This window comes from Poecilia reticulata, linkage group LG22 (assembly GCF_000633615.1).
Source record: "Poecilia reticulata strain Guanapo linkage group LG22, Guppy_female_1.0+MT, whole genome shotgun sequence".
Lineage (NCBI taxonomy): Eukaryota > Metazoa > Chordata > Actinopteri > Cyprinodontiformes > Poeciliidae > Poecilia > Poecilia reticulata.
In genome coordinates this window covers 5,229,999-5,257,411 of record NC_024352.1, presented here as the reverse complement: position 1 = coordinate 5,257,411, position 27,413 = coordinate 5,229,999, and the positions used below count along the sequence as shown (strand labels likewise).

Genomic DNA, 27,413 nt, shown 5'->3' with positions numbered 1-27,413 from the left:
GAATGTAAAATCACTTTAATTTTAAAAATACCCAAGTTTCTGTTACACATGATAAAAAAATAGGCAGATATTATCTGGAGCACCTTTGTTCTGGTAAAAAAAAATGTGTCTGCTTTGTTCTGTACTGAATGGCTCAAAAGAATTTCACATGACTTATGAAATAAATAACATTTTGGAGCTGTTCCATTTAATCACTGCCAGGCTGTTCGCCTGCCCAGGACTTGGTTCCTCACTCTCTGGAAAAGAAAATGGAAAAAGAAGAAGCAGCATGTTAGTCATTTCCAACATGGAGTCAAAGTGGAACAAATGGTCACAGAAAAGCTGCAGGAAGTCAGATCAGGATGTTTTTGTTCCTGACTGATGGACGGCACCTTGTTGTAGAGCTTGGCGTTCAGCCTGTACGTCTGATACTCGGCCTTCCGCCTTTCCTCCTCTCTCCTGCGACGCACCTCAGGAAGATTCTCATAAATTCTGTTACAGTAAAATTTACAATGTCAGTGTAACAAATTAAAGATGTTAGATTCGTACTCTACACCTTGACAGTGTATTAGGACTGTTGTAGATGGAGGAGGGAGGAAAATATTTCTGCCAAAAAATTAAGACATTTTGAGATTAATCTCAAAAAACATGGAAATTTCAGTTTCAAAAGTCAAAATTTTTGGGACCTTCCAAATGCCATGTTTCTATGTTTTTTGTTTTCCTCTTTAGAAGATTAATCTTGGTTAATACAAAAGTTTCAGTTATCTCTAGCAAATTTTCAAGTTTTCCAACCCAGAAATTTCAGTTTTGGTTGGTTTTTTGGGGGGAAAATGTCTGAAATTAATCTAAAAATTTCTGAGTATTATGTTTTCTCTATTTACAATGACATTTATGCAGCTTAAACATTAAATGCTTACTGTTTGGACCTCTGGATCATCTCTTTCCTTGGTACTGCTCTTCTCAACAGTGCTGTGCCTTCGCAGAGGAAAAACAACTTTAGCTGCTACAGTTACTGTAACTCCTGCAGAGTGACAGTGTGGAGCACTGTCACTCTGCAGCAGAACCCGGTTCTCAAGGTTCTGGATACCTGCGGGTCTTGGGAGCCTCTGTGGTTCTTCTAGCTGGTCGAACAGCAGGTTTCTCGCAGCCTGGATCCTCCTGTCCTCAGCCTGCAGAGCCAGACATCTCACCCTCTGCTTAGACTGAGAGATGAAATCCGGCCGCCGAATCTCCAGAGCCTCCTGCAGGGACGGAGCAATACAATGAAATCTCCCACAATGCTTATGTGTTAAACACTGAACATTTTAACTATAAATATTTTTTTTAAATCCATGTTTCTGAAGATAAAAAAAAACATAAAACTCACTTGCAGGGAGACCCGTGCCAGACCAGAGGACAATATATTTTTTTTAGGATTCAGATTTCGGACTTGTCTCTGTCTGAGCAGCTCTCTCCACGGACGGGTTCTGCTGTACGGCTCAAACCACGCTGTGTTCGACTTCTCCGGCCGGTTCTCCTTCCTCATCTCAGACCTCAGGTTGTCAACCGGGATGAACCACGAAACACCTTAAAACAATTAAACGGGACACAAAATTACTCCCACTTCCTGAATATTTCTATTCTCACATGACAACTACAAACTCATGAGCATTTTAATCTTCAAAATGGAAGAAACTTTAGTTGGTCCGTCTGTCACATGAGGTTGAGTTAGTCGCGTTTTTCAAAGTTTGCGTTAAGCGCGCGCGAGCCGAGAAAGCGCTGTTTCTTATACAAGTCGCCCCCATAAAGGGTTTATATATATATATATATAAATACCAGTGGAGGGGTCCTGACATGAAACAATACCTTAATACAAATCACCAAATTTGAGGTGAAATGATTCGCACGCGATTGGCATCGTGTTTATGGCTCGACACGCGAGGCGACGTCACTCTATTCATTTTCTATCGAGCTGTGCGGTGAGGCGACAACCGCTAGTCTTTCTTCGTCACCAGTGAAATTCGCACACGTGAAATTTGAAGCTCCTACACGTAGACGTCCACACGCGGGTAAGCTATGCGACACAAGAATTTAAAAGCTGTTCAACTTTATCGCGTCCCGTGTGTTGGATTCACCCCGAATGGAGGAAAACTGTCACTTTCGTTGTCGTTTGTCGCTCACCATGTGTCGAGCTAATTAAAAAACGAAAAAAATTCAGAGGTCCATGACAGTCCAGGCGTGGCGACAGCGCGCGAAGCTAACGCGCTGCCTGTTCAGTGAATTAACGAAAAACCTATCTTCAGCCAGGAGCTTTAAGAGCAGACCTACTTTTAGGGTAAGGCTTGGAGGGGCTCCTCTTGCTCTTCTTCTGCTTCTGGTTGCTGTTTGATTTTGGAAGAACTCTCCTTTCTCCTCTTCCTCCCACTGCGCCTGACGAAGACGAGGAGGTCTGCCCACAAGTCCTGGCTTCTGCAGGAGACGGGAACGTAGTCCCAACATCTCTGGTGTTCCGCCGAGTCCCGTTACGAATAATCTCCAGCTCACCTGACGAAGAAGGTAAAATATTACCGACTTTACAAAACATTTGATTATTTTTTAGGGCAGAAATTAATCGACTATTGAAATAATTGTCAACTAATTTAGTAATGTATTAACTGGAGGCTACAGGCAAAAAAAAAAAAAAAAGCTGTTGGATGAAATAAAAAGAAAAAGATCCTGACTAAGCCAAAACTGCCCAAAAAATCTATACACTTAGCATCTGAGATAAAAAATAAAAAACAACTTTTTTCTGTAAATGTGTTATTTGCGGGATGTGTTAAATACATCGAGACAAATAATGTACAGAATATTGAAGAACCAAGACGAATATATTTTATGCAGTTTTATTAATCTCCCAAAGAAATTCATTCCTATTCCTTCCTACTAAGCCTGTCATGATAACAAATTTTAGTGGATAATAAATCGTCCCAGTAATAATTGTGATAAACAATAACATTGCTGCTTTGAGACCATCTTAAAGTAATATATTGATAATGGCATAATAATGTAAATTCACCCAGTCAAAGACCAATAAACCAAAATTTTATAAAGAGCACTTAACAATGGAACTGGAAGATGTTTTAAATATCTAAAATAAAACACTGTCTTTGTAAACAAAATTAGCCTTCAAAACAATATTAATCATCATATTGGAAATTATTGAGCTCATCTTAATTTATTTATTGACTCCTTCCTTATTCGGACAGCCTTAATTCCTACATTAAAAAGATGTACATAGAAAAAATAAGAAGTTTTCATTTTTTCTCACAGGTAAAAGTTGATCATGGTTGATGACGACTGACCTGCCTGGATGCTTTTGTTGACTGCTCTTACAGCCCTCTTGGCTGTCAGAGGCCTGGAAGGTCTGCGCTGTGGTGAGAACGTGTGTGAGCTGGATGTTTGTGCTGAATCGGCAACAACCTGAGGGCAGGTTTGGAAACACCTTTACATTCAAACAAGTGGAATAATAAATGTTAGCATAAACACGGCCAGATAACTTGTAGAGCAGGGATGGAGACACGGTGTCTCCAGCTTCCTGTCCTCTCAGAGACACGTACCGATTCCTCGGATGGTGTGAGGGTAACCGAGGAGTCAGCCTCCTTTCCTCTCCAGTCTTCCCTCTGTTTGTTGATGGTGCTGTACAGTTTACCGAGTCGAGAGCTGCTGTTCACGTTTCTGACTCTGTCGGCGCCGAAGGCCCTGACGAGTCGGGCCGTATCCACGGTGGAAGTGGTCGACAGGCTATCTGGCTGATCCCTGTCTGCTGAAGAGGATGGGTGGTTCAGTTGGGTTGGATGTTCCGCCTCTCCTCCCCCCACTTCCCATCCCCTATCAGTCACTCCGCCGTGTTCGCTCCATTTAATCTCCTTTCGTTCTTTTCTCGGTGTCCTTCCAGGAAAGTAACTACTCCGCTCTTCCTGGCTCTCGGCTGCCTGAGCAGCCTGCGTGCGGTGAATCACGCGAGACAGACGCTCCAGTCGCTCCAACAGGGAAACGTCTTTATCGCTGGTGGGGCGCGCCTCGTCCTTGGTCCACTGATCACAGAACTTCTGCCACAAGTGGTCCAGGGTGCTAGCGCCCTGTCGGAGGGCCGGTGGAGGACATTCTCGCTCTCTGGTCTCGGTGTGGACTGTTTCTAAGTGTGCTGGATGAAACCTGTCATGAGCCAGCTCCATTGGTTTGTTCTGGGGGAAGTGGATCGGGCTGGTACCCTGATCCCTACTGGAGGGTTTGAGGTTGATTGAAGGCGCTCTGGTAAAGGTGGATGATTCCTGGGAAGATGGTTTCACACCCTGAATCAGAGCTGGAGACCCTCGGTCTGCTGCTGCAGGAGCATCTACTGTTCATAAAGAAGATATGGAGAGATTATTATTACAGGGTGAGTGGATGGATGGGAGGAAGGAGGGAAGAAGAAATAAGGAAGGGAGTGATGGAACATGAAGGAAAGATGAAACAAGGTAGAGAAAGGAAGGAAGGAACAAAAGAAGTGAGGTAGAAAGAGACAAGGGAGGAAGAATGAAATGTGAGAGGGAGTGAGTGAGGGAGGACTGACGGAGAGTGAGGAAGGATGAAACTATGGAGGGAGGGAAGGAGAAAGGAAAGTTGAAATAAGGAAGGGAGGGACAGAGGGTTTGAACAAGGAAGGAAATGAAGAAAAGATAGATGAAGGAATGATGGATGAATGAGAGAGAGCAATGACAAAACAGGGAAGGGAGTGATGATGGTTAGTATTTACTAACTATTTACAAAGTGACTACATTAAGATGTCTTTCCATGAGAGCAGTAACCATCATGTCTCCTGCCCAGCGTCACATCTCATGTCCTCGGTGTGTTCAGCTCACCTGTGTGTGTGGGGTCTGCCATTGTGACGGCAGCTGTTCTCAGCCTCTTGCTGTAGATACCCTCCTGATGTCTGAACGCGATTCCGCGGTCCATTCTGGGGTCCTGATCGCCGAGGACTTCGCTGCTGAAGGTGGGAGGCACAGCGTCGTCTGACCCTGGGGGGGAATTTACCAGTGGTTGCTTACATCACAACGAGAGCCAATCGAATTGGACAAAGACAAAAAGCTGCTGGGGAAGCAACTGAATATTCCCAGCCAGCATCCAGTCTGCCCCACCTCCACCTCTCTACTCAGGTTGCAGCTCTGCCTTTGTCTAACTCAGCCCCTGAACATGAATAATGGACGTGCTGAGCGGTGTGTGTGTTACAGCAAACCCCCTGCTCTCCTTTAACAGACAGTTAGAACATGAGAGGAGCTGATACGATATCAATACAAGTCATACATACCATTCTAACTTAATTTGTAGTGTGAAACAAAAGACTTGATCAAGTGATAATACTCAGACAGAGAACAATAATCAACATCAAGAGGTATGAGAACAACTGACCCATTTATTATTATCCAACGGGTCAGAGGGATACAAGCATTGCTGGATAGAAACGCTGTATCAGACTAAATGCTGGTTCGAGACATGGCGGCAAAGTTCTAGGCAGTATGAATATTTCTGCGCCGTACCTGTGTGAGAGCTCTCCATGGTGGTGTTGGTCCGGTTGGTGGAGCAAACATCAGCTTCCATCTGAGGGACGTAGAAGAGCTCCTCACTGCCGCGAGGTTTGTAAGGCAGCAGCACAGCTACTGGTGGAAGGAAGACGAGTGACGGCACATGAATTGTTATTGCCACAGTAAAAAAAAAAAAAAAAGTGGTAATAAAGTATGAAACTCAAAGAAAACCCTCTTTAAAACACTTCACTATGAGCCTACCAGGTGTTTCAGCAGGATAAGAACTCGCTGGTGTGATGCCCTTTCCCCGAGGATCAATGGTGGAAACGTCTGTCCTGTCAGCCACCGGCTTCCTGCCATCGTACCATTCTGCTGGACTCGACGACCCGACTCCTTCATCTGGACTGCTGGCGGTCAAAGAGGAGTCCCTCAGGGTGGCGGTGGCGGCACCAGAACCAGGACAGTGGGCAGTGGAGGCCAAAATATTTTTAGGCAACAGAGTGAAATGACTTGTCCTGAATCCCTGCCCGACGGCCAGAAAAGAACTAGACTGGACATTTGTCCCCACATCCTGTTTATCTACAGCCTGCATGGCAGTGTGGGGAGGTTCCTCACCCTGGCCTCCCACTGTGTCTCGCCTCTTTCTGGTACTTTCGTCATGCGCAGATGGTGGTTCTCTTGTAATCTGGACCAAAGGAACCGTCTCAGATTCATCCAGACTGGTTGAAAGACACTTGCTGGATGATGACGTTCCGGTGGAAAGCTCTGCCAGGTGGAGGGGGTCTAAGGCTGGGCTGAGAGCAAAAGTGGAAGTGGGGGTCAAAATGGAAGGTGAGGAGGTCACAGAGTTCCTTTGGGTGGGTATGCTGATGGATGGAAGGGTCTGGGGTGTTTTTGTAGGGAGTGTTACTCCTTCCCTGGCAGCGATCGCACAAACTCTGGCTTCTAGATCGAGGTGAAGGTTGCTCTGTAGCGTCGTGTGAGGGTCTGGGTAGACGGCTAGCTGCTTGTTAGCAATGCTGAGGGTAGGAAATATTTCGGCAGGTTTAGGGGGATTGGTCTCTCTATGGACCTGAACACTGGAGGCCATGCTGCTGCTCTCTGTATCTGTGCTCCCTTGGCTCTGGAAGAAAGGGGGAAAAAAACAAGAAAGTTTTTAAAGACCTGCAAAGAACAAGAAGAGCCCACAAAAACATTTTTCCACAGCAAACATGGGCAAACTTCGGCTTAGAAAAAAAGCATTCACACTCCGAAATATTTTCACATTACGTCACTTTGCAGTAGGGCGGGGCGAATTTTTTCAATTAATCAAATTTTCTGTTTGTCTTGGGTTTCCAGATTGTCATGAGTGGCGATATGGACTTAAAAGTTTTATGATATTTTAAGGTACTTTTGTGATGACGACAAAAGTGACGATAATATGATGGAATTTTAAAAGTTGAAGGAATACAAACATTTTAGCCATTCACTTTGCATTAATTAAACCTAAAGAACCCCAGAAAAATCTGTACATAGCAACTCTAGAACAGGGAAAATGTTTATTTTTCAATTTCTGGCACACTTTGCAAGAAGTTGTAAACACGTGGGTTACCTTGAGCATCTACACTCTTCAGAGATGAAAGGCATAAAATGACATAAAAATGACAAATATAAAAACAACTATTTGTTCCATTTTGTAATACAACTACAAATTTCTGATTCTTTTAAAGTGTATCAACGATTATTACTTTGAGAGGGTTTCTCAGCAGAAGCTGTTTCTTGATTTCTTCAATGTGCCGTCTATCTTCTACATCCAACAGCAGCAGGTCACGCTGCTGTTCCAAAACCTTTGACTTCATCCACTCTGAAATATGAGAAAATAAATACATGTGGGATTAACATAGTCTGAAAAGAAAGTAGCCAGTGAAATGAGCAGTTCCAACTAAAGAATGAATGTAAAGGAGCAAGACAGTTTTACACTTTAATTTGGTTAGAGATGTACCAATCAGAACTTGGTAGTGATTTGTATCACTACCTGTTGTATCGGCAACAGTCGATGTCTCTTCGTACCTGTATGTTTTGGAGACTAAACGTTTAACTAAATGCAAGCATCTCCAACAGCAACTGCCTTACAGGGAAGAGCTTTTTGACCCTTCTCTTTGGTTTGGTTTAATTGAACAAAAACAAAAAGACGACGGGATGTGAATCTTTTACCTCTGGCCTTGCCCTCTTCCTGATCTGTGACGCTGGGCGTGCTCGACGTCATGGTGGCTGAAGATTCATTCTGCAGTAGTTTGGCCACTCTGATTGCCAGTGAGCTCTCACTGCTGCTGTCGCTCATCACTCCCTGGTCAGTGTCCTCGCAAACGGGAAAGGAAGAGCGACTCTCTGCACCAGGATCACTAGATATAATCTTTTCTTCTTCTTCTTCTTCAAGAGCTGCGTTGAACTGAGTTGTACTTGCGGCTGTTGACGGCTGTGTCTGTATTTTATCTGGAGGTGCTGCGCTGCATCCTTCCGGCTCTGTCCGCCGGGCTTGTGTGGATGGACTATTGGGTTGCTCGGATGACATCAAACTCTCTAGCCCAGTGGAGCTTTGGTTTTGTTTCTCTGATGTAAGTATGGAGTCCGAGGAAGACTTGGCCCATGGTGGAGAGGAATGAGACTTTAGGTCTCCTCCAGTGAAGGTAGAGATAGAGGAAGAGAACGAGGAGTTCTGCAACTGGCTGGTTGATGTGTTTGGTGGCCTGAAAATGTCTTTATCAGAGAAGAGAAGGGTTGYATTAGGTCCCGACGAAGACGTGGAAGACGGCGTAGATATCATGTCCTCTGCTTGAGAGAGTAGTTTACGGATCTTTGACAATGCCTTTGTGCTAACAAAGGAATTCTCCGCATCTTGATCCGTATTATCGCAGCTCCGGACAGATGACTTTGTATCTGAATCAGAGACATTCACAGCGATGGACTTGAAATCCTGCTTGCTGTTTTGGATCAGGACAGAGGAGTGGGAGCGTTCACCGGGCCCGGAGCAGGAGGCCGGTCTGTTCTCCCTCCGAGTGGCTTCTGTGTCGGACGGAGGAGAGGCCTTCACTCTGACCTGCTCTGATGGCGAGGAAACCAGACCAAGACTGTCCATGCTGAGAGAGATGGATAAACTGGAGTCCACCGACAGAATGCTGGACATGGAGAACTCTCCTTTATGGGGACTGCTACCTGAGTACGAGATAAAAATTATTAGTTATTAATAATTGATGTATTAATTAAGATTTTTGTGCCTATTTTGAACTTACAAAAAAAAAGAACCACAAACAAAAAAATGACAGACACATGGTTCCAACACAGTTTTTAAGTGAATATTACATAATTTTCCATAGTTCTCTTTCCTTTTAGCTCAGTTTAAAAAAAGTTTCTTGATGAATTTAGTTTGTAAATGTGACAGCTAAAGACATGAGAAGTTGGAATGATGGATGGATCTGAATGGAAGATTGCGGAGTGTAAGAAAAAATTAATGAATACTATATATGAACAGATGGATGGATGGACTGATTATTGAAGCCAAATACCAATTATCTCTTTTTCATATTTTTCCAGACTTGAAAAATGCCTAAATCAAATGTCATACTCTTCCGTGTTGCTTCATGGCGTGGCATTCCTTAATGCTTGCAGAACTAAAAACAGACCAGAACTTTAAAATTTCAAGGAAGTCTCATGTTTAAAATGTGGATCTTATTTGATCACTCTATTAGCTGCAGCTGTTAAAACATTACATTTGCTGACAAGTATTTCCACCAAGTTGCCTGTCATACAGAGAAGGTCATTATAAGGTTTGTTACCCTCTGAGGGTTGGGTGCTCTTTGAAGGAGTTCCAGAAGATCCTTTAATAGTACAGAGGTCAGTGGGAGAGAACTCCGGTTCTCTGATGGGCCCTCTAGGTGCAAACGGAGTCAGGATTTTTGACGGAGTTTGGTCGATACCTAGGTTTTGAAGATACAACTAATAGAAAAAACGCGAGAGAACTTATCAGATAATTATGTTCACATAAATATTAAACTGACTAATCTGTTATCTAAAATACATTGACTTCAAACAAACAAACAAACAAACAAAAATCCAAGCAATTTACCGGAATTCGTTCGTCAATGTTGAGCTCTTTAGACCCTGGAGGAGGTGGTGACATTGCTGAATGTTTAAAAGTCCAGTAGGGAGCATAATTATCAAGCTCAAGGCTGACGACAGAAGAGGTTCCGACAGAAGGTCCTACTTTAATTTCTGTGTAGCTATCTTGGGAACTTGAGAGTTCAGAGACGTCACTGAAGCGACCAAGGCTTTCGAAACGTGAGGGTTGAGTGGCGGTACTGGGTGGAGGAAGAGTGTCCTTCAGGCCCTGAGTTGTCTTATTTTCTGGAGCAGTGTTGATCAGCTGGTGCTTGTCAGCGACCACAACAACTGTACCAAGGGACGAGGGGGACTGTGATCTGCCGAAGGGAGAGGCAGAAGGTGGCGTAGCAGATCCCTTATTCTCTAAGCCACTAGGAGCTCCGCCTACTGCCTCTCCTCGTCTGGGAGAAGAACCTCCTGAAGGTGTAGAGGAAGAGATCTGTGTAGCATCCTGGTTGGTGGAAGGCTGCTGGATAAGGGTGTTGGTTCCTGCCTCCTCACCTTTCTTAGGAGGAACTCCCGAAAGTCTGTGCAATGCTAGGCCTTCTAATGACGGGGTCCTCTTTGAGCTTTCTTTTGTCTTCCAGGCGTCAACTTTCTGCAGATAGTTGAGAATCGGGAGGGAATGGACTTTGTGAGAGGCCTCCTGAGGATCTTCTGTGTCTGGGAGACGGCCATCAGCTGAGTGTGCACCCATCATTGATGGGTACAAGGTATCTATGTTAGATTCTATAGCTGAAAGATGTGCAAGTTTAGTCTTAACATCAAGTTTCGGTGGAACAAAGAAAACGCCTGGTGTAGATTGAGACTGTGGAAGGAAACCAAGGTAGGAGCCTTCACTTCCTGTTTGGTTCTGTAAAGACCATAGGTCTCTGTCTCTGTGAACCCATTCCGAACCCGCTGAAAATGGCTTCCCACTCCGTTTGCCTTGTGATTCTTTGAGATAAGGTGTGATCATCTCACGAGTTGGTGTCAGACCCTTTGGTTGCTTGTGTGCCTCAAAGTTGCTGAGTTTCCGTACCTCAGACTGCAGCTCTTTGTGCAACTCTTCGCTGCTATCATCAGGCTGAGTCGAGCGGGAACCAGTAGTGATGTTACTGATTTCTTTGTGATTTTTCTGCTGTTGGGAAGGACTGGCTTCACCTGGTGGACCTTGTCTTTCAAACATGTTGTCTTCTGTTTGTCTCAGCTGATCTGGACAAAAGCCAGTGCTTTTCATAGATGTCAGGGATTCAGAAGAAACAGAGCTGCTACTGCTGCTTTGCATGCCAACCTGTCTCTGGTCGGCTTGAGGATCCTGCATAGAAATGTCTTTATGTAGAAATATAGTTTCATCTTTATGAATTCCAACTTTATTCCTGTCTGTCAAGTTGTATACTGTTTCCAACTTAGTCTCTATGCTATCTCCGCTTGATAGTTTTCTTTGTGTGTCATGCTGAGACGGGGAGAAGTTGCTGCTTGCTCCTTCATCAGAAAGGAGGGTTCCCTGAGACAAAGGATGCTGGGAAAGTGAGCTCTGCTCAGAGGAATTGGTGGTGCCGTCATGGATAAGAAAACGGAGCCTCTCTGATACCATAGAAACATCAGGAAAAGCCCTGGCGAGAAGAATGCATATGATTATCCTTCCACTAAGAGTACCAGTATTACCATGCCTTGTTAATGTATCTAGTCACCTTGAACCTTTTTCTACTTTTTGTGTCATGTTACAACTAAGGATGCACTGATACATTAACCAGCCAATAAATCGGCCCGATATCCTTAATTTTGGGAAATCTGAGATTAGCCATATGAAACTGATTATATCCACCAATCTTTTCGTCCTCAGCAAAGATCAGAAAATCATCCATTGTCCCCTTTTCCTCTGGTGTGATAGAGGACTGACTGACAGACCCACCCACCAGGTCACGTCTGCAGTTAACAAAAGTCATTCGGCTGTTGTCAACTTAGCATCTTTATCTCCATACTTATCAACTTTTCGGACAAAAACGAAATAAATAGAAAATCGGCACTGACTAATATAGTAATCATCAGGCTTTTTAAAAATCGGTAATCATCCAGGAAACTGCAGTTGGTGCACCCATAGTTACAACCACAGCTTTCAGTTACAATAACAAATTTTGCTGAACGACAAATTGTTCCATAAATCCTTGCGATGAACAATAATATTACCGCTTTTCTTTCAATAATCTTGACACTACCTACTAATGTTATTACTACTTAATTACTAGTTAGGGGAGCTCTGGATTGCCTTATGATGAAGTAGAATTTATGTATGGGTGTTAACGTTAAAGAGGACAGAATCCACTTGACAATGATGTGACACCTTGTTAGTCTATTACATAAAAGACCAATAAAATTCATTGAGTTTTGTGGTTTTCCTGTAACAAAATGCAAAAAATGCATGTTTCAAGTGACTTTTTTGTAGAAAGGTATACCCACAGAACAGTCATGATCTAATAACTGAACAGCATTTTCTGCAATAGTTTTGTATAGTATATTATTATTCCTATGTTATTTTGTTAACCTTTTTTTATATATTATTTTTATTTCTTTTGTGAGAACGTTTATATCTGATGCTCCTGTTGCACCTGACTTTTCCCCTTTGCTGGATAATAAAGACTATTCTATTTACTCAGTGTTTCTTACCTTAGGGGAGCAAATTCTGGATCACCTTGCTGGAAGAAAGAGTATTCAGTGACGCTGTGCTCAAGTCCTGGGATTAGAGGCAGCAGTGACAGAGCAGGAGACAGATGACTGTCCTGAAATTCTGATGAAATACAAGTTTCTGAATGTTACACATTTGAACCAGAAGCAGGAATATCTAAATACTTATACATAAATATAAAGCACTACTGTCAGAACAAAGTCCTTCTTGGCTAGAGAATATTGTTTTTTATACCAGTTTATTTTTTTAAAAATCAATACAGCACCAATTAATTAAATCAATCCTTTAGCCGTTTTATTTTCTAGTTTATGTTATTTTGTTATATGTAGGGAAATATACCTAGCTGAAAAACTTTTTTCTGTGACAGTTGAAGCTCTTGAACATCTGTTTTTATTTTAAGCTGACTATTATCCTGTTGGACAATACTTTGACTTTGGGCTTCTGGTGGGCCTGTTTGTCCATCTGGACCAATTGTATCTTCATCTCCTAGTTGAGTCGTCGTCAAGATCTAAAACACGCACACAAAGCAAGATAAGTTTTATTTCACTGGTCATGAAATGATCTTCAAACAGTTAAAGGTTGAACTCCTTCAAACTCAATTGCAACTGTTGTGCTTTACAACCTTTAGTGGAATCTAATCAAAAGCTGCAACATATTTACATGGCCAAAAGTTTTGAGAATGACACAAATATATTTTCACATGATCTGCTCCCTCTGGTTTTCATGTGTGTATGTCAGATGTTTTATCACATACAGAAAGAAATACATTAGCAATCATATTATGAGCAACAAAAGCTTTTATTGACAGAATGAGTTAATGCAGCAAGTCAATATTTGCAGTGTTGACCCCTCTTCTTCAGGACCTCTGCAATTCTCCCTGGCATGCTCTCAATCAACTTCTGGACCAAATCCTGACTGATMGCAGTCCATTCTTRSACAATCAAYGCTTGCATTTTGTCAGAATTCCTAGGTTTTTGTTTGTTCACCCGTCTCTTGATGATTGACCACAAGTTTTCAATGGGATTAAGATCTGGGGAGTTTCCAGGCCATTGACCCAAAATCTCTCTATCTCTTTGCTTTATGGCAAGGCACTCCATCATGCTGGAAAAGGCATTGTTCATCACCAAGTTGCTCTTGGAGGACATTCTGGTACAATTCTTTATTCATGGCTGTGTTTTTAGGCAAGACTGTGAGAGAGCTGACTCCCTTGGCTGAGAAGCAACCCCACAYATGAATGGTTTCAGGATGCTTTACAGTTGGCATGAGACAAGGCTGGTGGTAGCGCTCACCTCGTCTTCTCCGAACAAGCTGTTTTCCAGATGTCYCAAACAATCGGAAAGGGGATTCATCAGARAAAATGACTTTACCCCAGTCCCCAGCAGTCCACTCCCTGTACCTTTTGCAGAATATCAGTCTGTCACTGATGTTTTTCCTGGAGAGAAGTGGCTTCTTTGCTGCCCTCCTTGAGACCAGGCCTTGCTCCAAGAGTCTCCGYCTCACAGTGCGTGCAGATGCACTCACACCTGCCTGCTGCCATTCCTGAGCAAGCTCTGCACTGCTGGTAGCCTGATCCCACAGCTGAAACACTTTTAAGAGACGGTCCTGGCGCTTGCTGGTCTTTCTTTGCCCCTCTGGAGCCTTTTTGGCAACAATGGAACCTCTCTCCTTGAAGTTCTTGATGATGCGATAGATTGTTGACTGAGGTGCAATCTTTGTAGCTGTGATACTCTTCCCTGTTAGGCCATTTTTGTGCAGTGCAATTATGAGTGCACGTGTTTCTTTAGAGATAACCATGGTTCACAGAAGAGAAACAATGATGCCAAGCACCAGCCTCTTTTTAAAGTGTCCAGTGGTGTCATTCTTACTTAATCATGACAGATTGATCTCCAGCCATGTCCTCATCAACACCCACACCTGTGTTAATGGAGCAATCACTGAAACGACGTTAACTTTTAAGGCTGCAATGAAGTTGAAATGTGTTTTGGGGGATAAAGTTCATTTTCTAGGCAAATATTGACTTTGCAATTAATTGCTGTTAAGCTGATCACACTTTAAAACATTCTGGAGTACATGCAAATTGCCATTATAAAAACTGAAGCAGTAGACTTTGTAAATATTAACATTTGAATCATTCTCAAAACTTTTGGCCATGACTGTACTGTTCCTGCTGATCTGCTTAACTTCTTGTGCCTCTTGTGATGTCATCAACCCACACAGGAAAGAATTTGCAATTGTTTTATTTTAATCCACTTAAAAATTAAATAAAAATTCCAGAAGTTGTGCTTTTCAGTCTGTGTACATTTGTTATGAAAATGTAAGCAAGAAAAATCACCACTGGATAAATCGACTTGAGTCTGAGTTAACATAACCACTGAAAGATGTGTTATACTACAGCCAGTGTATCTGGAATCGTTAAAGCAAAGCGATAAATAAGCCAGACTAATGGCTAGTTAAGCTTCAGTAAATATAAATTAACACGCAACGGCTTATCCAAGTTTCCTCATATTAAAATAGAGTGAGCTCAGTAAACAGGTCAGCTGCGTTAGCATTAGTATGCCAGTTAGCTCAATGCCTAGCAGCAGTTAGCTATGTAACCGTTAACTGGCACTTCCGGGTTGCTGGTAACACGAAGACGCAACAAAGAGCGGTACAGTAATTATTTTATCTAGCGTGGTTAAGGCAGACGTTATATAAATTACCTGTTGCGGTTCCATGTTGTTTTGATTGTTGATGATGACAGTCCGACACGCTGAGCGCGCTTCCTCTACGTCGTTACCTAGGAGCGTTGCTAGGAACGGTCAAAAATACCCCGGAAATAGAAAATTTGAATGGCAGACAGGAAAAGAGCGATATCACCATACTGCTCTCGAAAACAGGTAGACAGTGTAAAACGGGGTAACTTATGGAGGATAAATGCCCCAAATTTAACAAATATATTAATATTACAAAGTTATTCATAGACTAATGCCTCTTTATCCAAACTGATGCTATTAAAAATAGACTTAACTTCTCATTCTCAAAGAAAAATGCCTATGTCCAAGACATACATTGTGTAATTATTTTAGTGTCCCTCAGTATAATGCAAATTATTTATTTATTCATTTAACTGTATGTATTTTGTTATAACTTTCACATACCACTGAAAAAGCATAATACTCACTCATCAAACAAGACTTTAAACCGTGGGCAGATTTAAAAGAAATCTTTAAGAAATGTTGAGTAAAAGGTGTTAAATATGTGTCGACATAAGGATAAAAATAGGCTGTTTTTCTGTTACGTTATTGTTCAAATAAAACAATAGCTGTATCACTAATGTAGCTGTAAAAGCATTTATTTAACATTCTCAGAAGATTATATTGAAGAATATTTGTTCTCTACAGGGCAAATTTCTTTCCAGATGATGGCAGTGTCGTTCGCCAATGATAGTAGTTGAGTACGTTTTCGTCGAAGAAGAAGACGAAGAACAGGACGCCGTGGACGCTGAAGGCTTCGCCACTGTACACGAGCCAAAACTTCCAACAGGGATAACAGCAACTCAGCAGCACTAAACCTGGCGACAACTAGTGCGTCGTAGAGAAATACTGGATCAGAGATACTGGAAATAAACGGAAGCCATGCCAAGAAAGAAAGAGCTGGTTCGAGGTGAGAATGGAGCAGTTTATTTCATCATATCTTGAGTTTCATTTACCCGGAATTGGAATTGGGTCAGCTTGTTAGCTTACCAGCTACTGTAGTTTTACTAAAGACTTTTAAGTTCAGCAAAACGGGACGGCTTCCGTTCTGTCGGTGCGAACCGCGAGTGTAATCGAAGCTGTTGTATGCATGTGTGAACGTGTGTTGGTCAAGAGTGTAATTTTTTTCCATCTTATGTGAACTTTGACGTCATAATTTTCCTTACCTGCCAGGTGGGCCTTCAGTACCCAGAATTCGCCAAGACTCGAGACTAATGCGCACCCACGTGAGTATGAATCGAGACTTTTAATAAAATGTTGGTGTTTTCCCAAACCTGCAGCTCAACTCTTTTTAAACAAGCTGACATGTTGGCATCACATCAAATTAAACTTCATAAAAACTTCATAAGAGGTAGATGGACTCTTACCTGAACAGATTTAAATAAACTCCTGGGTTTATATGTCAGCTCAGAACTTTTGTGAGATTCTCACAGTTTGATTTAAGATGCTCCAGCTAGACAACCAGAGATTAAAAATGTGTTTGTTTTTGTGTAATCAACAGGAAAACCACAGAATTGTTGTGAAAGTATAGCATAGCTGTTATACTTCTATTTTTTTTTTTTTTTGTATTTCAAATGTTAGGTAATGGTCAGCTGGTCAGACCTCAGAAAATTAGAAATGGGTATCGTTCAGGATAAGGTGGATTGTTGCATCGCTCTGTGTTAAGACCTCTTCTTAAAATATATGTTTTTTCTTTTAAGTAAACAGTGATTGATTAAAATATGTGTTATACATTGTTGAGAAAAATTTAATATTCTTGGTGTTTAATACAGTTAATCTTACCACATGTGAAAATAGTGGATTGTGCAGGATTAGTTTGTATAACATCTTACAGCGCCTGCAGGAGAGGAGAGACTGTGTTATCAGGGAGGAACCATGCCATAAATTAACTCTGGCACACAGGCCGTGTCTCAAATGAGCAGGCAGCGAAGAGACATCTCAAGTCATCTCCCACAGAGAAACGCTAAAACTTAAGGAAAACAGACTAATACTTTTAATAATTGCAATTTAATTAGTAGAATACCATTTAGTTAAAGTTAGCATGACTTGAGCTAGTCTAATTTGTAGTTGTATATTAACAGCACTGGTAGTGTCTAAATCAGGCAAAATTTGTAACACTAAGTGAGCCAAACATATAATCAAAACTAGTATAACATTAATTAGAAAATGTCTAGAATGAATGTGTTTCTATTGAAAATGCTCAGGTATATTCTATAAGTGTTTTAATTCTTAAAATCTGCGCTTTGATCTAAGAGGATGGAGAAGTTCTGAACCACTTTGTGTTCCAGGCGTAATGTCAATTTAAAATTACTGCACTGATCTGTATTTGTAGGAATTGACCAAAAAAAATAGAAGCTTTGTTCCAACCAGGAATTAGGAATAACATCACATTTCAAACTGGCATGAGACGAGCTTGCTTTAAAATGACCTTTGGTCTCCCTTGTCTAGATAGAGAAGCCCTGAAATTAAACAGGTCTCAGAAAGTAATAAAATTGCTTCGAACTTCTCAACTTTGTAATTTGAAACTGGCCACAGCCATACAATACTAGGAGAAAAACACGCCTTAATTGCATAATTACATAAATTAAAAACAGGGAAGCACTTTTGAGACAAAACTCTACACCCCAGAGGAATGATTCCGATTTGCCATTTGCAGCCGCATGGCAATCTCCAAAAAACAAGTTTTTTTGCCTTTCTTCTGTCTTTCTGTTTTTCTATTGTTCTACTTCCATCAGGTAATTAATGTGTGTTTAAAGTGTCTGTGCTGTGCATGTGAATTTATACTTTTAACTTTTGGAATAAACTCTGAAAACTTGGAGCGCTGATCGTTTTTGACTGTGTGGCTTTTATTTCTACACATGGCGTCACTGAATCCGGGAGGACAAGAGAATACAACGAGCCAGAAGTTAATTATTTTATTCTCTACAACATCATCTGTGCAAGAAATGTAAAATAAAACTCAACTAGTTTACATGTAAACTTGTTTTTTGAAGCTGACTGGCAGTGTGCAGCAACGTGTGGGGGTAAAATCTAAACTACTGACAAATTGAACTGGATTGTTTTACCTAGACTGAACAAAGAGTTTGAGTCATTTCTTAGCTCTGCAGTGAATGCAGCAGGATATTCAGCTGTGCCATCATTTATCTTGTGTCCTGCACTTATTGAAATCTTACTTGTTTCCAAAGTATCAATATTTCTTTTTGCTAAGATATTTATTCTATTTCTTGCCCATGTCTTGTTATTTATCCTTTAACCACCGTGGCTGTAAATGGTCCTAATTTGCTGATCTTGTCTTCTTTTAAGGAATCAATAGTGGATTTCATGAGTGGGCGCAGGACTTCCTTACTAGAGGCATTGACTCAACCCTTTATCTGTAAGACATTTTCTGATTTAGGCATTTCACACAAGTCTTCTTTATTCACTCATTTACATCAGCTTCAACATTCATGCTCATTCTGACTGAAAGGAGCATGTTGTTGTTGTAGTAGTAGTAGGAGGAGGAGGTTGGAGGATGATGGTGCTGCGACGTGTATTGTAACGTGAATAGACATATTCACGTGTGATGTTAATTGCGCTTCTTATTAAACACCACAACTGTGGAATTGTGTTTTTCATATTGGCACAAGATCAACAAAGTTTTGAGCACATTTGTTATGGAAATGCAGCTACTGAACTAGGACACTCCAAACTAGGACAAAACATTTATATGGCGATGAAAGACAATTGTTCTCACTTTGTTTTTGTTTAAAAACAACTTCAAAATTCTTCAATTTTAAAAATCTTCCCCCCCAAGAAATGTAGATGTAATGGACTTTTAAGACATTTTATGAAACGGATGGAAACTTTATTGATCCTATGGTCTTTATTTAAATCTGTTTGTTCTAACTTTCAGCAGCCTTACAGTATGCTCAGGTCTTAGAGGATGATCTCATATATTCAGACGACGACGACGATGATTATTATGATGACGATGATGATTATCATCCACGTTATGCTGCGAGCAAACCTTTGGAACCACATCCACAGATAAAACAGCTCACAGACGAGGTAATGCGCCCAGTTTCATTTATTGGGAAGTGAAATCAATACTTGCCTGAATGATGTCCCTCTGTTGGTGATGGAATGGGAAATATGACTTGCGCAGTTGAACTTTGATATTTTTAATACCGTATTGGAAATAAATTTCTTGAGATATGTCAAGTTCTTTTTATGAGGAATGAATTTGTAGCATCTGCTCTACATGATCTCCCCAGGAGGCAGATAAAATTGCTAAGGAATTGATAGAAGAGGAAGATCGGCGTAAAGAGAAAACTGAAAGGAACAAACGTAAAAAAAAGGTGAGCTTGTGTAATACCCACCGAGACTATACTGTCTTATTGTCATCTAACGGCCGCTCATCGCACACGTCTGTATTTTGTTACAGCGCAAAAAAGAAAAGAAACGACTTGAAAAGGAAAGCGCGCTTAAAGAAAATTTACCTGTGAGTAAAAATGATACTCGTCTCACTAAATTGGAGTAGAATTGAAAAGTTTATTTATTTCAGCAATTTAAAATTCTGATTTTTTTTTTTTTATTATACATGAGCAGTTGTGTGCAAATTCTTGTTTTTCAGGACTAATACAGATGATATCATTACAACCTGACTAACTTATCCAGAGGAAGCATTTTGATATGATTCATAACTTATAGCAGGTTATGTGTCCATGTCAGAAGAGTCCAAAGTGGTTCCAAATACAATATCTACAGTTTACTGTATGTTTACCTGACATCAACATATGAAAAATAACATTAGAACAAGGAAGCTTGTGTATGAAGAAGAGGTCTCACTTTGGCACAATTTGTGTCTGGTGTGTTTTTACCCAAATCATCCTTATTCTTCATGCAGTTAACCTGCTAAAGTAGTCAGAAACTGTGTTCAGGTCAATCCTATAAATGTATATTATTCACAAAGTAGCTTTGTAAATGTACAGTAGCTAGTTAATGCTCACCTTTGCATAAAATCAATTAAGTACTTTTAGTACAAAATAGCTCCTTTTGCCTGAATGAAGATGCTTTAAACCTTCCTATAGCTTGTTTTTTATTGTTGACTGTCTATCATGTTCCATAGATAGACAGATTGATATTGGTTAGCTACCGCTAACTCACTGCTAAATTTGAGTTTGTGAAACCTGCAGAATCCTTGTTAAGCACCGACTCCATGCCTCCTCAATCTCTTGAATTGGCTTCTTTTTTCACAATCCTCTCAAGGTTGCAATTATCCCTGCAATCGTTGCACTTTTTGCTACTGCATCTCTTCCTTTCACTAAACTTTCCAGTATGTTTGAATGCATTGTTTTGTGAACTCCCAGTTTCTTGTAAATGGTTTTTGGCAGCTTATCCTCATCTTGGGGAGTGCTAGTGACAGTTTGCTCCACAACTATCTACTCGGCTGTTTTCCCTATAATTATTTAAGTCATTTTATTATTAGTCTTAACTCATATTTACATTTTCTAAGTGATTGAATTTAAGGTTCTCATCAGCTGGAAACCAAGTCAATTAAAATGAACTGAAGCAACTGCACACAGAGTGAAAATATGTGTCTGTGTATAATGAGTTTCTTTTTGAATCAAATTACTGAAATAAGAAAAGTTTTTGATGAAGGTCTAATTTATCGAGCTATACCCTGCATCTTCTGAAAAAATGCAATTCCAACCAGAAATGGCTCGCTGATTTACGATTTAATTTCAGGAGAACAACGAGGAAAAGTTAGAGAAGTTAGAGTCTTTAGCGAATGAGGAACAAACTTGTATAATTGATGATAATTCAGAGGAAAACAAGCCTCCTGAATCCGATGAATCGCAAACGGCAACCAAGGACCCCAGATGTGTTGAGCTCGCTGGAAAAGATATTGTGAAGATAAATACTACAGAAGATAAGCAACAAAATGTTTGTAAAAGCTTTTTTTTTTTTTTTAAGGCAAACATTTGTGATGATAAATTCTTGCAGTCTGTAAAATTTGACTGCACTGTGCTACTCTTTACAGGACTTGAATTTAAATAATTTAAATGCTGCACCTACTAAATTGGTCCCTGAAGAGGAGAAGAGTAATCTGAAGTCTAAAAAGGAAAAAAAGAAGGAAAAAAGCAAAGTCGCTGAGGTTCAGCAGCAGGACAACAAAAACATCCATGTTGCCGAGAAACCTGAAGTTCAGGTGAAAAGCCAACCTGAAACCAACAACGAGGTATAATACAGAAAAAAAATGTATTTCTCTGAACAGAGCTTCACCTTTATACAATCTATTTGATGGGATCCATTGCAATGAGGTCTCTGGATAATTTCTGCTCCTGTTTCAGCAGAAACCGTCTGGACCCTTGACCGAGGAGCTAGCGAAAAGAAGCGTAGAGCTGGCCAGTAAGTAAATTTTCCTTGTTTTAAATTTCTTCATTCAAATTTTCCCATGAAATAAAAAGAACAAAAAAAACCAAAACTGAACTCCCGACCTGACCTCTGCTTCGCCGCAGGTATGGGGAACCGCTTGGCCGCGTCCGGACAGTACGACATGGCAGTGTCGTGTTTTACGGACGCCATTAAATACAACCCAAAGGAATTCAAGTAGGAACATGAGCTTGAATTTGGCTTTTGTTTTCAAGAGAACCACAGGATCACCGGACGTAAGATGAGCTTTAAACTACCCTCTGTGTGTTTCAGGTTGTTTGGAAATCGCTCTCTGTGTTATGAAAGGCTTGAGCAGTACGAAAACGCCCTGAGGGACGCCGACCTGGCGCTCTCCATGCAGCCCAAATGGATAAAGGGTTTGTTCCGGAAAGGGAAAGCCCTCTGCGGCCTCAAGGTAAAACAAGGCGCATCTCCTAGCATTTGGTAGCATCTCTTGTTTTATTCCATTACAATATATATTTCTTATAAGTCAAGTTACTTGACATTAACTCCCATCTCGTTTGCGTTTATTGAAACGATTGTGATCAATATATTTATACATTTAGCATTTCAGAGGAAAGCATCTTTGTAAATATGTTTTACCTAAAATTCCTCAGGTTGTAGCTTTAGCTCTTTCTGGTTCAGATTCACTAAAGGAAAGCTGTCCTGGAATTTAATTCTTCTTGTTTATTTGCATCTTTTGGTATATTTTCTATTAATAATCTGTAGAACCAATTTTTCTGTAGTGCTAATTTTGTTTTTCTTCAATTAATCATCAGGAAATTTGTCAGGATAATCAGTTACTAGAACATTAGTCAGCTAATGCTTTATGTTTTGTTGTGACTCCTTCAGAGATACTATGAAGCCTCCCTGATCTACAAGGACGTGTTGACGCTGGAGAGCTCGAGTGTTGAAGCTGCACAGGAGCTGAAACGAGCGCAGACGCTGCACCTTATGGTGGGTGCTAATATCTATATGCTGTATTCAAACCAGTTAAGCTTTTTTTTTTTCTTACAAGTCTGAGAATAATAAAGAAAGGACTACGTACCACAGGTAAACAAAAAAAAACTTCCTGTCGCCTTTTTCGCGCCAGGTTGTTGATCATGTAACTTGAGTGAAGTGAAAAAGTGTTTCCATCACAGTTTTGTGAAATACCTCAATTTTGATACGGACGGAGAAAACCCCACCTCATTCTAGCACTGAAACTTCTTCAAAATGTATTTTCGAGACCAAAAGTTGCGCTGTTATTTGGCCAGTGGAAACGCAGCTGGTGTGTCCACAGTGAGTCGCATTTAGGAAGCTGTGTGTACTTTTATTACCTCAGGAAATGGGTTTCTCCTGGGCTCAAAGCACTGAGGCCCTCAAAGCTCACCCGACCCTCGAGGAAGCCATGGAAACTCTGTTCGCCGGGAACAGAAGCAAAGACCCTGGAGGTAACGTTTCCAAAAAATAAAAATAAAATAAAAAAACACAGAGCAGTTTGCAGCTGCTCCACACTGTTTGCTCTCCTTCTCCTCCTCCAGGGGCTCGAGCCATCTGGGACAAATTCAAGCAGCCGTTGCGTCAGGACGACAACAATGAGGACGAAGAGGAGGAGGACAACGATGACGGAGAGTGGACCGTCCTGCAAACAGCCCGTCCACGAATGCAGCAAGTCAAAGATATCGACTGTCTGGGCCAAATCAGATCCAAATCCCAGTCGCCGACTCCTCGCTCCAGGAGTTCAGCCAAACCGTAAGCGACCGATCGCGTTTGAGACGTTGGTTTCTCTTTGTCCTTTTTTGTTTGTTTTCCGTTCTGTGTTTCAGAAATGAGCTTTTGATTTAAGATGAATAAGCGTGTGTTTCTCTCTAAGAGAGCTGTTTTCAGTTTGGGTGGGAACCCTGGGTCCTGCCATGACGTATCCAAAACTCCATGAGCTTTTCAGCAGGTGAGTTCTGACTTACAGGCCTGTGACCGTAACATGTTGCTCGTCCCAGAAGTTATTGCGATAAACGGTAATGTTTGGAGACAGTTTTCAAATAATATAATGGTAACGATATAATCATGCAAGAACACATTCTTTAAGTTCTAATGAAGATTTAACAGTGGAACTGGAAGATATATGAAATATCTAAAATGGAAGAAAAAAAAAGAACATCACATAAAATGAATTATGAAGTCTCTGAAGTTGAGACCAAAGCTTTTGTCGTCCCGTTTTTGGTAGAAAGAGAGAAAATATAAATTGATTAATCATGCAAATGAAAATTACTGAGCTCGTTGATTGATATTTCTTATTGTGATGAATAGTAATTCATTCATCACTCTGAATCCCCGACCGTTTACTCTGTTGAAGCAGAATAAACTTCTGTAAAATAACACTGACCCCTCCGCATGAAATCCTGAGTTTACTTATACCAAACTTTAAATGCAAAAATCTGAAATCTTCTTTTTGAAATAAAACAAAATGGAGGTTAAAATATTTATTTTCTTTTTTTTCTCCTTTTATTGCCCTAGAAAAATGATTTGCACCAATTTAAACTTGCATGTTATTGTCGGTGTTTGTTTGTCAGAGTGGGGACGGTGTACAGCATCAAGATGCTGCTGGAGCTGCAGTGTGCGTTTGTCAACTACACCCGAAAGGAAGACTGCGAGAGAGCCATCCAGTGTATCAACGTACGTATTTGTTTACTCCATGTCGTCATGGTGAAATGTGGAGCTGACATTTCAAAACTTGAAGCCTCTCTGCAACAAGAGGAGCCAGGACTTGAAGTCTTTTAGATGATTTTTATGCTTTCATTACTATTTTATTTGACTATGTAAAAAAAACAATACCTGCAGCATAATGTCAAATTAATTTTTTTTCATAATCTTCCATCTATTATAATTTATATGTGTAATCAATACATATAACAACTAAACCCATATTTAATATCAGCCATCAGTATATTTCTATTTAATTTTAATGACAGTGGATGAACAATCATTATTTCACTGAAATACGAAACGATCATCGATAACAAAAACACCATCCGTAATTGACTAATGTATGTTATAACCAGCAGTAATCATTATATTTATGATCATTTGAACAGTTTTATGTAATAATTAAAGTTCAATGGTCAAATTGAACTTTAAAAATAAAAGCAAAAGTTTTTTCTTAGTTCTGAATAAGAAACAAAATGATTTTCCCCCTTAACTTACACATTTTTTCATTGGTGTTAAATAATTTTTGAATGTTTTCTGTTAATTTATTTTTGCTTTTTAAAGGATTGGAGCTGTCTGTAGGTTCACTACTTCAATTAATTTTTATAAAATTTTTCAAATGGTGTTTTCATTTTATTCTGAATATCCCACCTTATGGATTATTCTTATTGCTTTTTTTTCTCTTTCTGCAGAGCTGGTGCTTTCACCCTGCAGCTGAGATAATAATACACAGAGGCAGTGATTGCATTTGTCTTTGTTGGATGAGGCGGTTTCTGTTTGTTTCTGCTCCTGTGGGAAGAGCTGCCTTTGATTCTGAAGGGGGTTTAAAAAAATCTGCAAGAAAAGTCAGTGATTTGCCACAAGTCATAAGATTCCCATATCTTGTCTGCTGGGTTCAGCCAGGAAGTAAATGTCCCAAAACACAACATATTTTACAAGTCTTATAAAATGACTTACAATCTCTTCCGGGTGTGTTTGGATTTGTGATCCTTTCTTCACTAAGAAAAACGTGTTGGTGTTTTTTTGAGAAAAGCATAAGTCAGTTTTTACAACTTGTCACCTCCAGGCCATAAAACCTTGAGGTAACAAGTGACCCTAAAATTAGCACAGCTTTCCAGTCTGAAAGATAACAATAAATAAAAAAAGTGTGCAGAACACTTAGGATGCTAGGTATATTGGCATCAAACTTCTGAAGATTTGGTCCTGTAAAACCTCATTCTTTAATGTACTGTAAATCAGTCATAATATGTACACTGCAGTCTCTGAGCATATTTATTTATAAGGCATCATACCAGCCCTACTTTAATCCAACTCCAGTTTGTTTGTCTAGAAGGTTCGGTTCATTTGGGGACGTGTGAATGCGATTTATGACACAAATTCTGGTCTGTCTATAAACCTCAGTTCAGTTGAAGTGAATTCTGGCGCTGTTCAAACAGCGGACTATAGCGCAGTGCATTCTGGGTAACCAAAACCAAAACAAACACACGTGTCTGGCGCTAGCAGGAGTCTTTTACCAAAGTGAAATCCTACCACTGCTAAAACTTGATGGCACTCCACTTTTGAGGTTTTCGTGTCGTTTCCCTCACTGGTTCTTGGTGCAGCGCCGCCACAGGCGAGGAGGGGAACAACTTTGTGAAAGGGTTTGGTTCATTAGTGCAGTGTGAAAGCTGACAGTCTATCGGACTCTCAGGTGTTGAACCCTTACATGTGGGTGAAAACTCAACCCAAGATACAGATGACGTTCGAGATGAGATCCATTTTTGTTTCCTTTTCAGGGAATGGTAGTGGAAGGCGCTCCGTTGACTGTTCGATATCCGTTTAAGGGCCACACCGGAGAGACGGAGTCCTACCAGCGTCTTAGGTAAGAGCACTGCTCTCTTTCTTCAAGCGGCAATAAAAGCTCTACCTTTATTAATGTATAGATTGAGGTTGAGAGAGAATAATTTTTTTTAAAACAGTGCGTACAAGAAGGAGTGCTTTTTCTGGCGGACGACGGGCTGTACGAGGGATGACTGCACCTTCAGACACATCCCAGAGCACAAGAACATCGACAGAGACAAGTTCACCAGCAGACTGGGTCTCGCATCACACGCAGGGAATTAAAAATCAGTAAAAAGCAACATGTAGAGCTTTCGCACAGGGTTTTTGATTCAAGTGGATAAAAACACACTAAAAAGAGCTTACGAAACTTAAGAAAAGTGTTCCTGTCCTTTGCATGCGTACAAACACGTATATAACTGCGTAACATTTACTGTATTGTCAAATGAACGTGCCTTTTTTTTAACTGTACTTTAAACGTGCCTCTAGCTCTGATGCTTACCTGGCGGTCGGAAAATGTGTGGAAGACTTAAGTTTTGCAGTTTTAAAAATGCTCCTGAAGAGATTTCTCTGGTTGAGTTCTAAGCCACCACTAGGTGGCAGTGTTATATTTTAACCCTTGTAGGGGGGTTGGACCTATTTGCTTTAATTTTTAAGGCTGCGGTTCTGCATAGTTGTTTCATGTTATGCCTATGCCTATTGTTTTTCTTAACTTATGTTTCTGGGACTTTGGGTCGGTCTATGCTGTGCGTGCGTACATGTGTGTGTGTGTGTGTGTGCGTGCGTGCGTGCGTGCGTGCGTGCGTGCGCCCAGACCATCAATGGTTTGGTTTATGACCATTAAAGTTTTCCTGTTCCCAGAGTGTTGGAGCGTCTGTTTTGATAAAACAATGGCTGCTGCTGATTCTATGTTTGTGTTGGGCTCAGAGTATTGATGCCAAACAGGAAAATGGAAGGTTTATTTCATTTTGAATTATTTTGTGTCACAGAGAATGTGTTCAGCTCTTGATTCTTTCTTTCTTAAATTCCAGTCCCTGTGACTGAGTGTCACATTTGCTGATTTGGGGTCATATTTTAGAAGGTTACTTCTTGCAGAAGCCCCATTTGTTCATCGTTTGATTCACTCAGGTTAAAGTTCTCTTTCGGATCAATGGTTAAAAACAAATGTTTGATGTGGGAACAAATAAGCAAGTCTGGTTTATGATTAAAAACAAGGCGGTGGGGTGGGAGGGTACAAAGTGTTACACAAAGTATTCATACCCCATATTCATAAATGTTTGAATTCTTTGTTAGATCAGTATTGCAAAAAGGAAAGAGATGACGACTTAAAACCTGAAAGAAAATCAGAAAAGTGTGGCTTGCATTTAAATTCAGCCCTCCTTAATTGACATAAATGATACTTTGTGGAAACACCTTAAGCTCTAACTACAGCTCAATACTTTCAATAAAAATCATGTTTTTAAA

The 27,413-nt window shown here is 40.6% G+C and overlaps 2 protein-coding genes across 8 annotated transcripts; one reads left to right on the top strand and one right to left on the bottom strand.

The window, feature by feature from the left end:
- Positions 1 to 15,103, bottom strand: alms1 (ALMS1 centrosome and basal body associated protein). Of its 4 annotated transcripts, none has more exons than XM_008398823.1 (18): positions 15,000 to 15,103; positions 12,640 to 12,808; positions 12,282 to 12,402; positions 9,601 to 11,230; positions 9,311 to 9,470; positions 7,692 to 8,690; positions 7,226 to 7,341; positions 5,760 to 6,621; positions 5,514 to 5,633; positions 4,839 to 4,994; positions 3,555 to 4,336; positions 3,300 to 3,417; positions 2,287 to 2,502; positions 1,346 to 1,545; positions 1,067 to 1,220; positions 897 to 954; positions 372 to 471; positions 1 to 236 (listed from the first exon to the last, which is right to left on the bottom strand). In XM_008398823.1, exons 1-18 carry the CDS (start codon positions 15,012 to 15,014, stop codon positions 192 to 194), a joined length of 6,021 nt encoding a protein of 2,006 aa, XP_008397045.1. In that variant the 5' UTR covers positions 15,015 to 15,103; the 3' UTR covers positions 1 to 191. The 4 variants fall into 4 exon arrangements, with proteins under 4 accessions (XP_008397045.1, XP_017158046.1, XP_017158045.1 ...); XM_017302557.1 differs by having other exon boundaries at positions 3,555 to 4,333; XM_017302556.1 differs by having other exon boundaries at positions 5,514 to 5,630.
- si:dkey-33c12.4 (stress-induced-phosphoprotein 1) lies at positions 14,883 to 27,413 on the top strand. Of its 4 annotated transcripts, none has more exons than XM_017302559.1 (19): positions 14,883 to 14,947; positions 15,681 to 15,942; positions 16,206 to 16,258; positions 18,336 to 18,405; positions 18,925 to 19,079; positions 19,286 to 19,369; positions 19,456 to 19,512; positions 20,760 to 20,957; positions 21,055 to 21,252; positions 21,365 to 21,422; positions 21,533 to 21,623; positions 21,720 to 21,861; positions 22,299 to 22,403; positions 22,771 to 22,879; positions 22,970 to 23,180; positions 23,302 to 23,376; positions 23,999 to 24,101; positions 25,907 to 25,992; positions 26,090 to 27,413. In XM_017302559.1, the coding sequence occupies exons 2-19, from the start codon at positions 15,915 to 15,917 to the stop codon at positions 26,232 to 26,234; spliced, it is 1,968 nt and encodes a 655-aa protein (XP_017158048.1). In that variant the 5' UTR covers positions 14,883 to 14,947; positions 15,681 to 15,914; the 3' UTR covers positions 26,235 to 27,413. The 4 variants fall into 4 exon arrangements, with proteins under 4 accessions (XP_017158048.1, XP_008397049.1, XP_008397048.1 ...); XM_008398827.1 differs by lacking the exon at positions 14,883 to 14,947 and adding an exon at positions 15,098 to 15,176 and having other exon boundaries at positions 18,928 to 19,079; positions 26,090 to 26,814; XM_008398826.1 differs by lacking the exon at positions 14,883 to 14,947 and adding an exon at positions 15,098 to 15,176 and having other exon boundaries at positions 21,368 to 21,422; positions 26,090 to 26,814.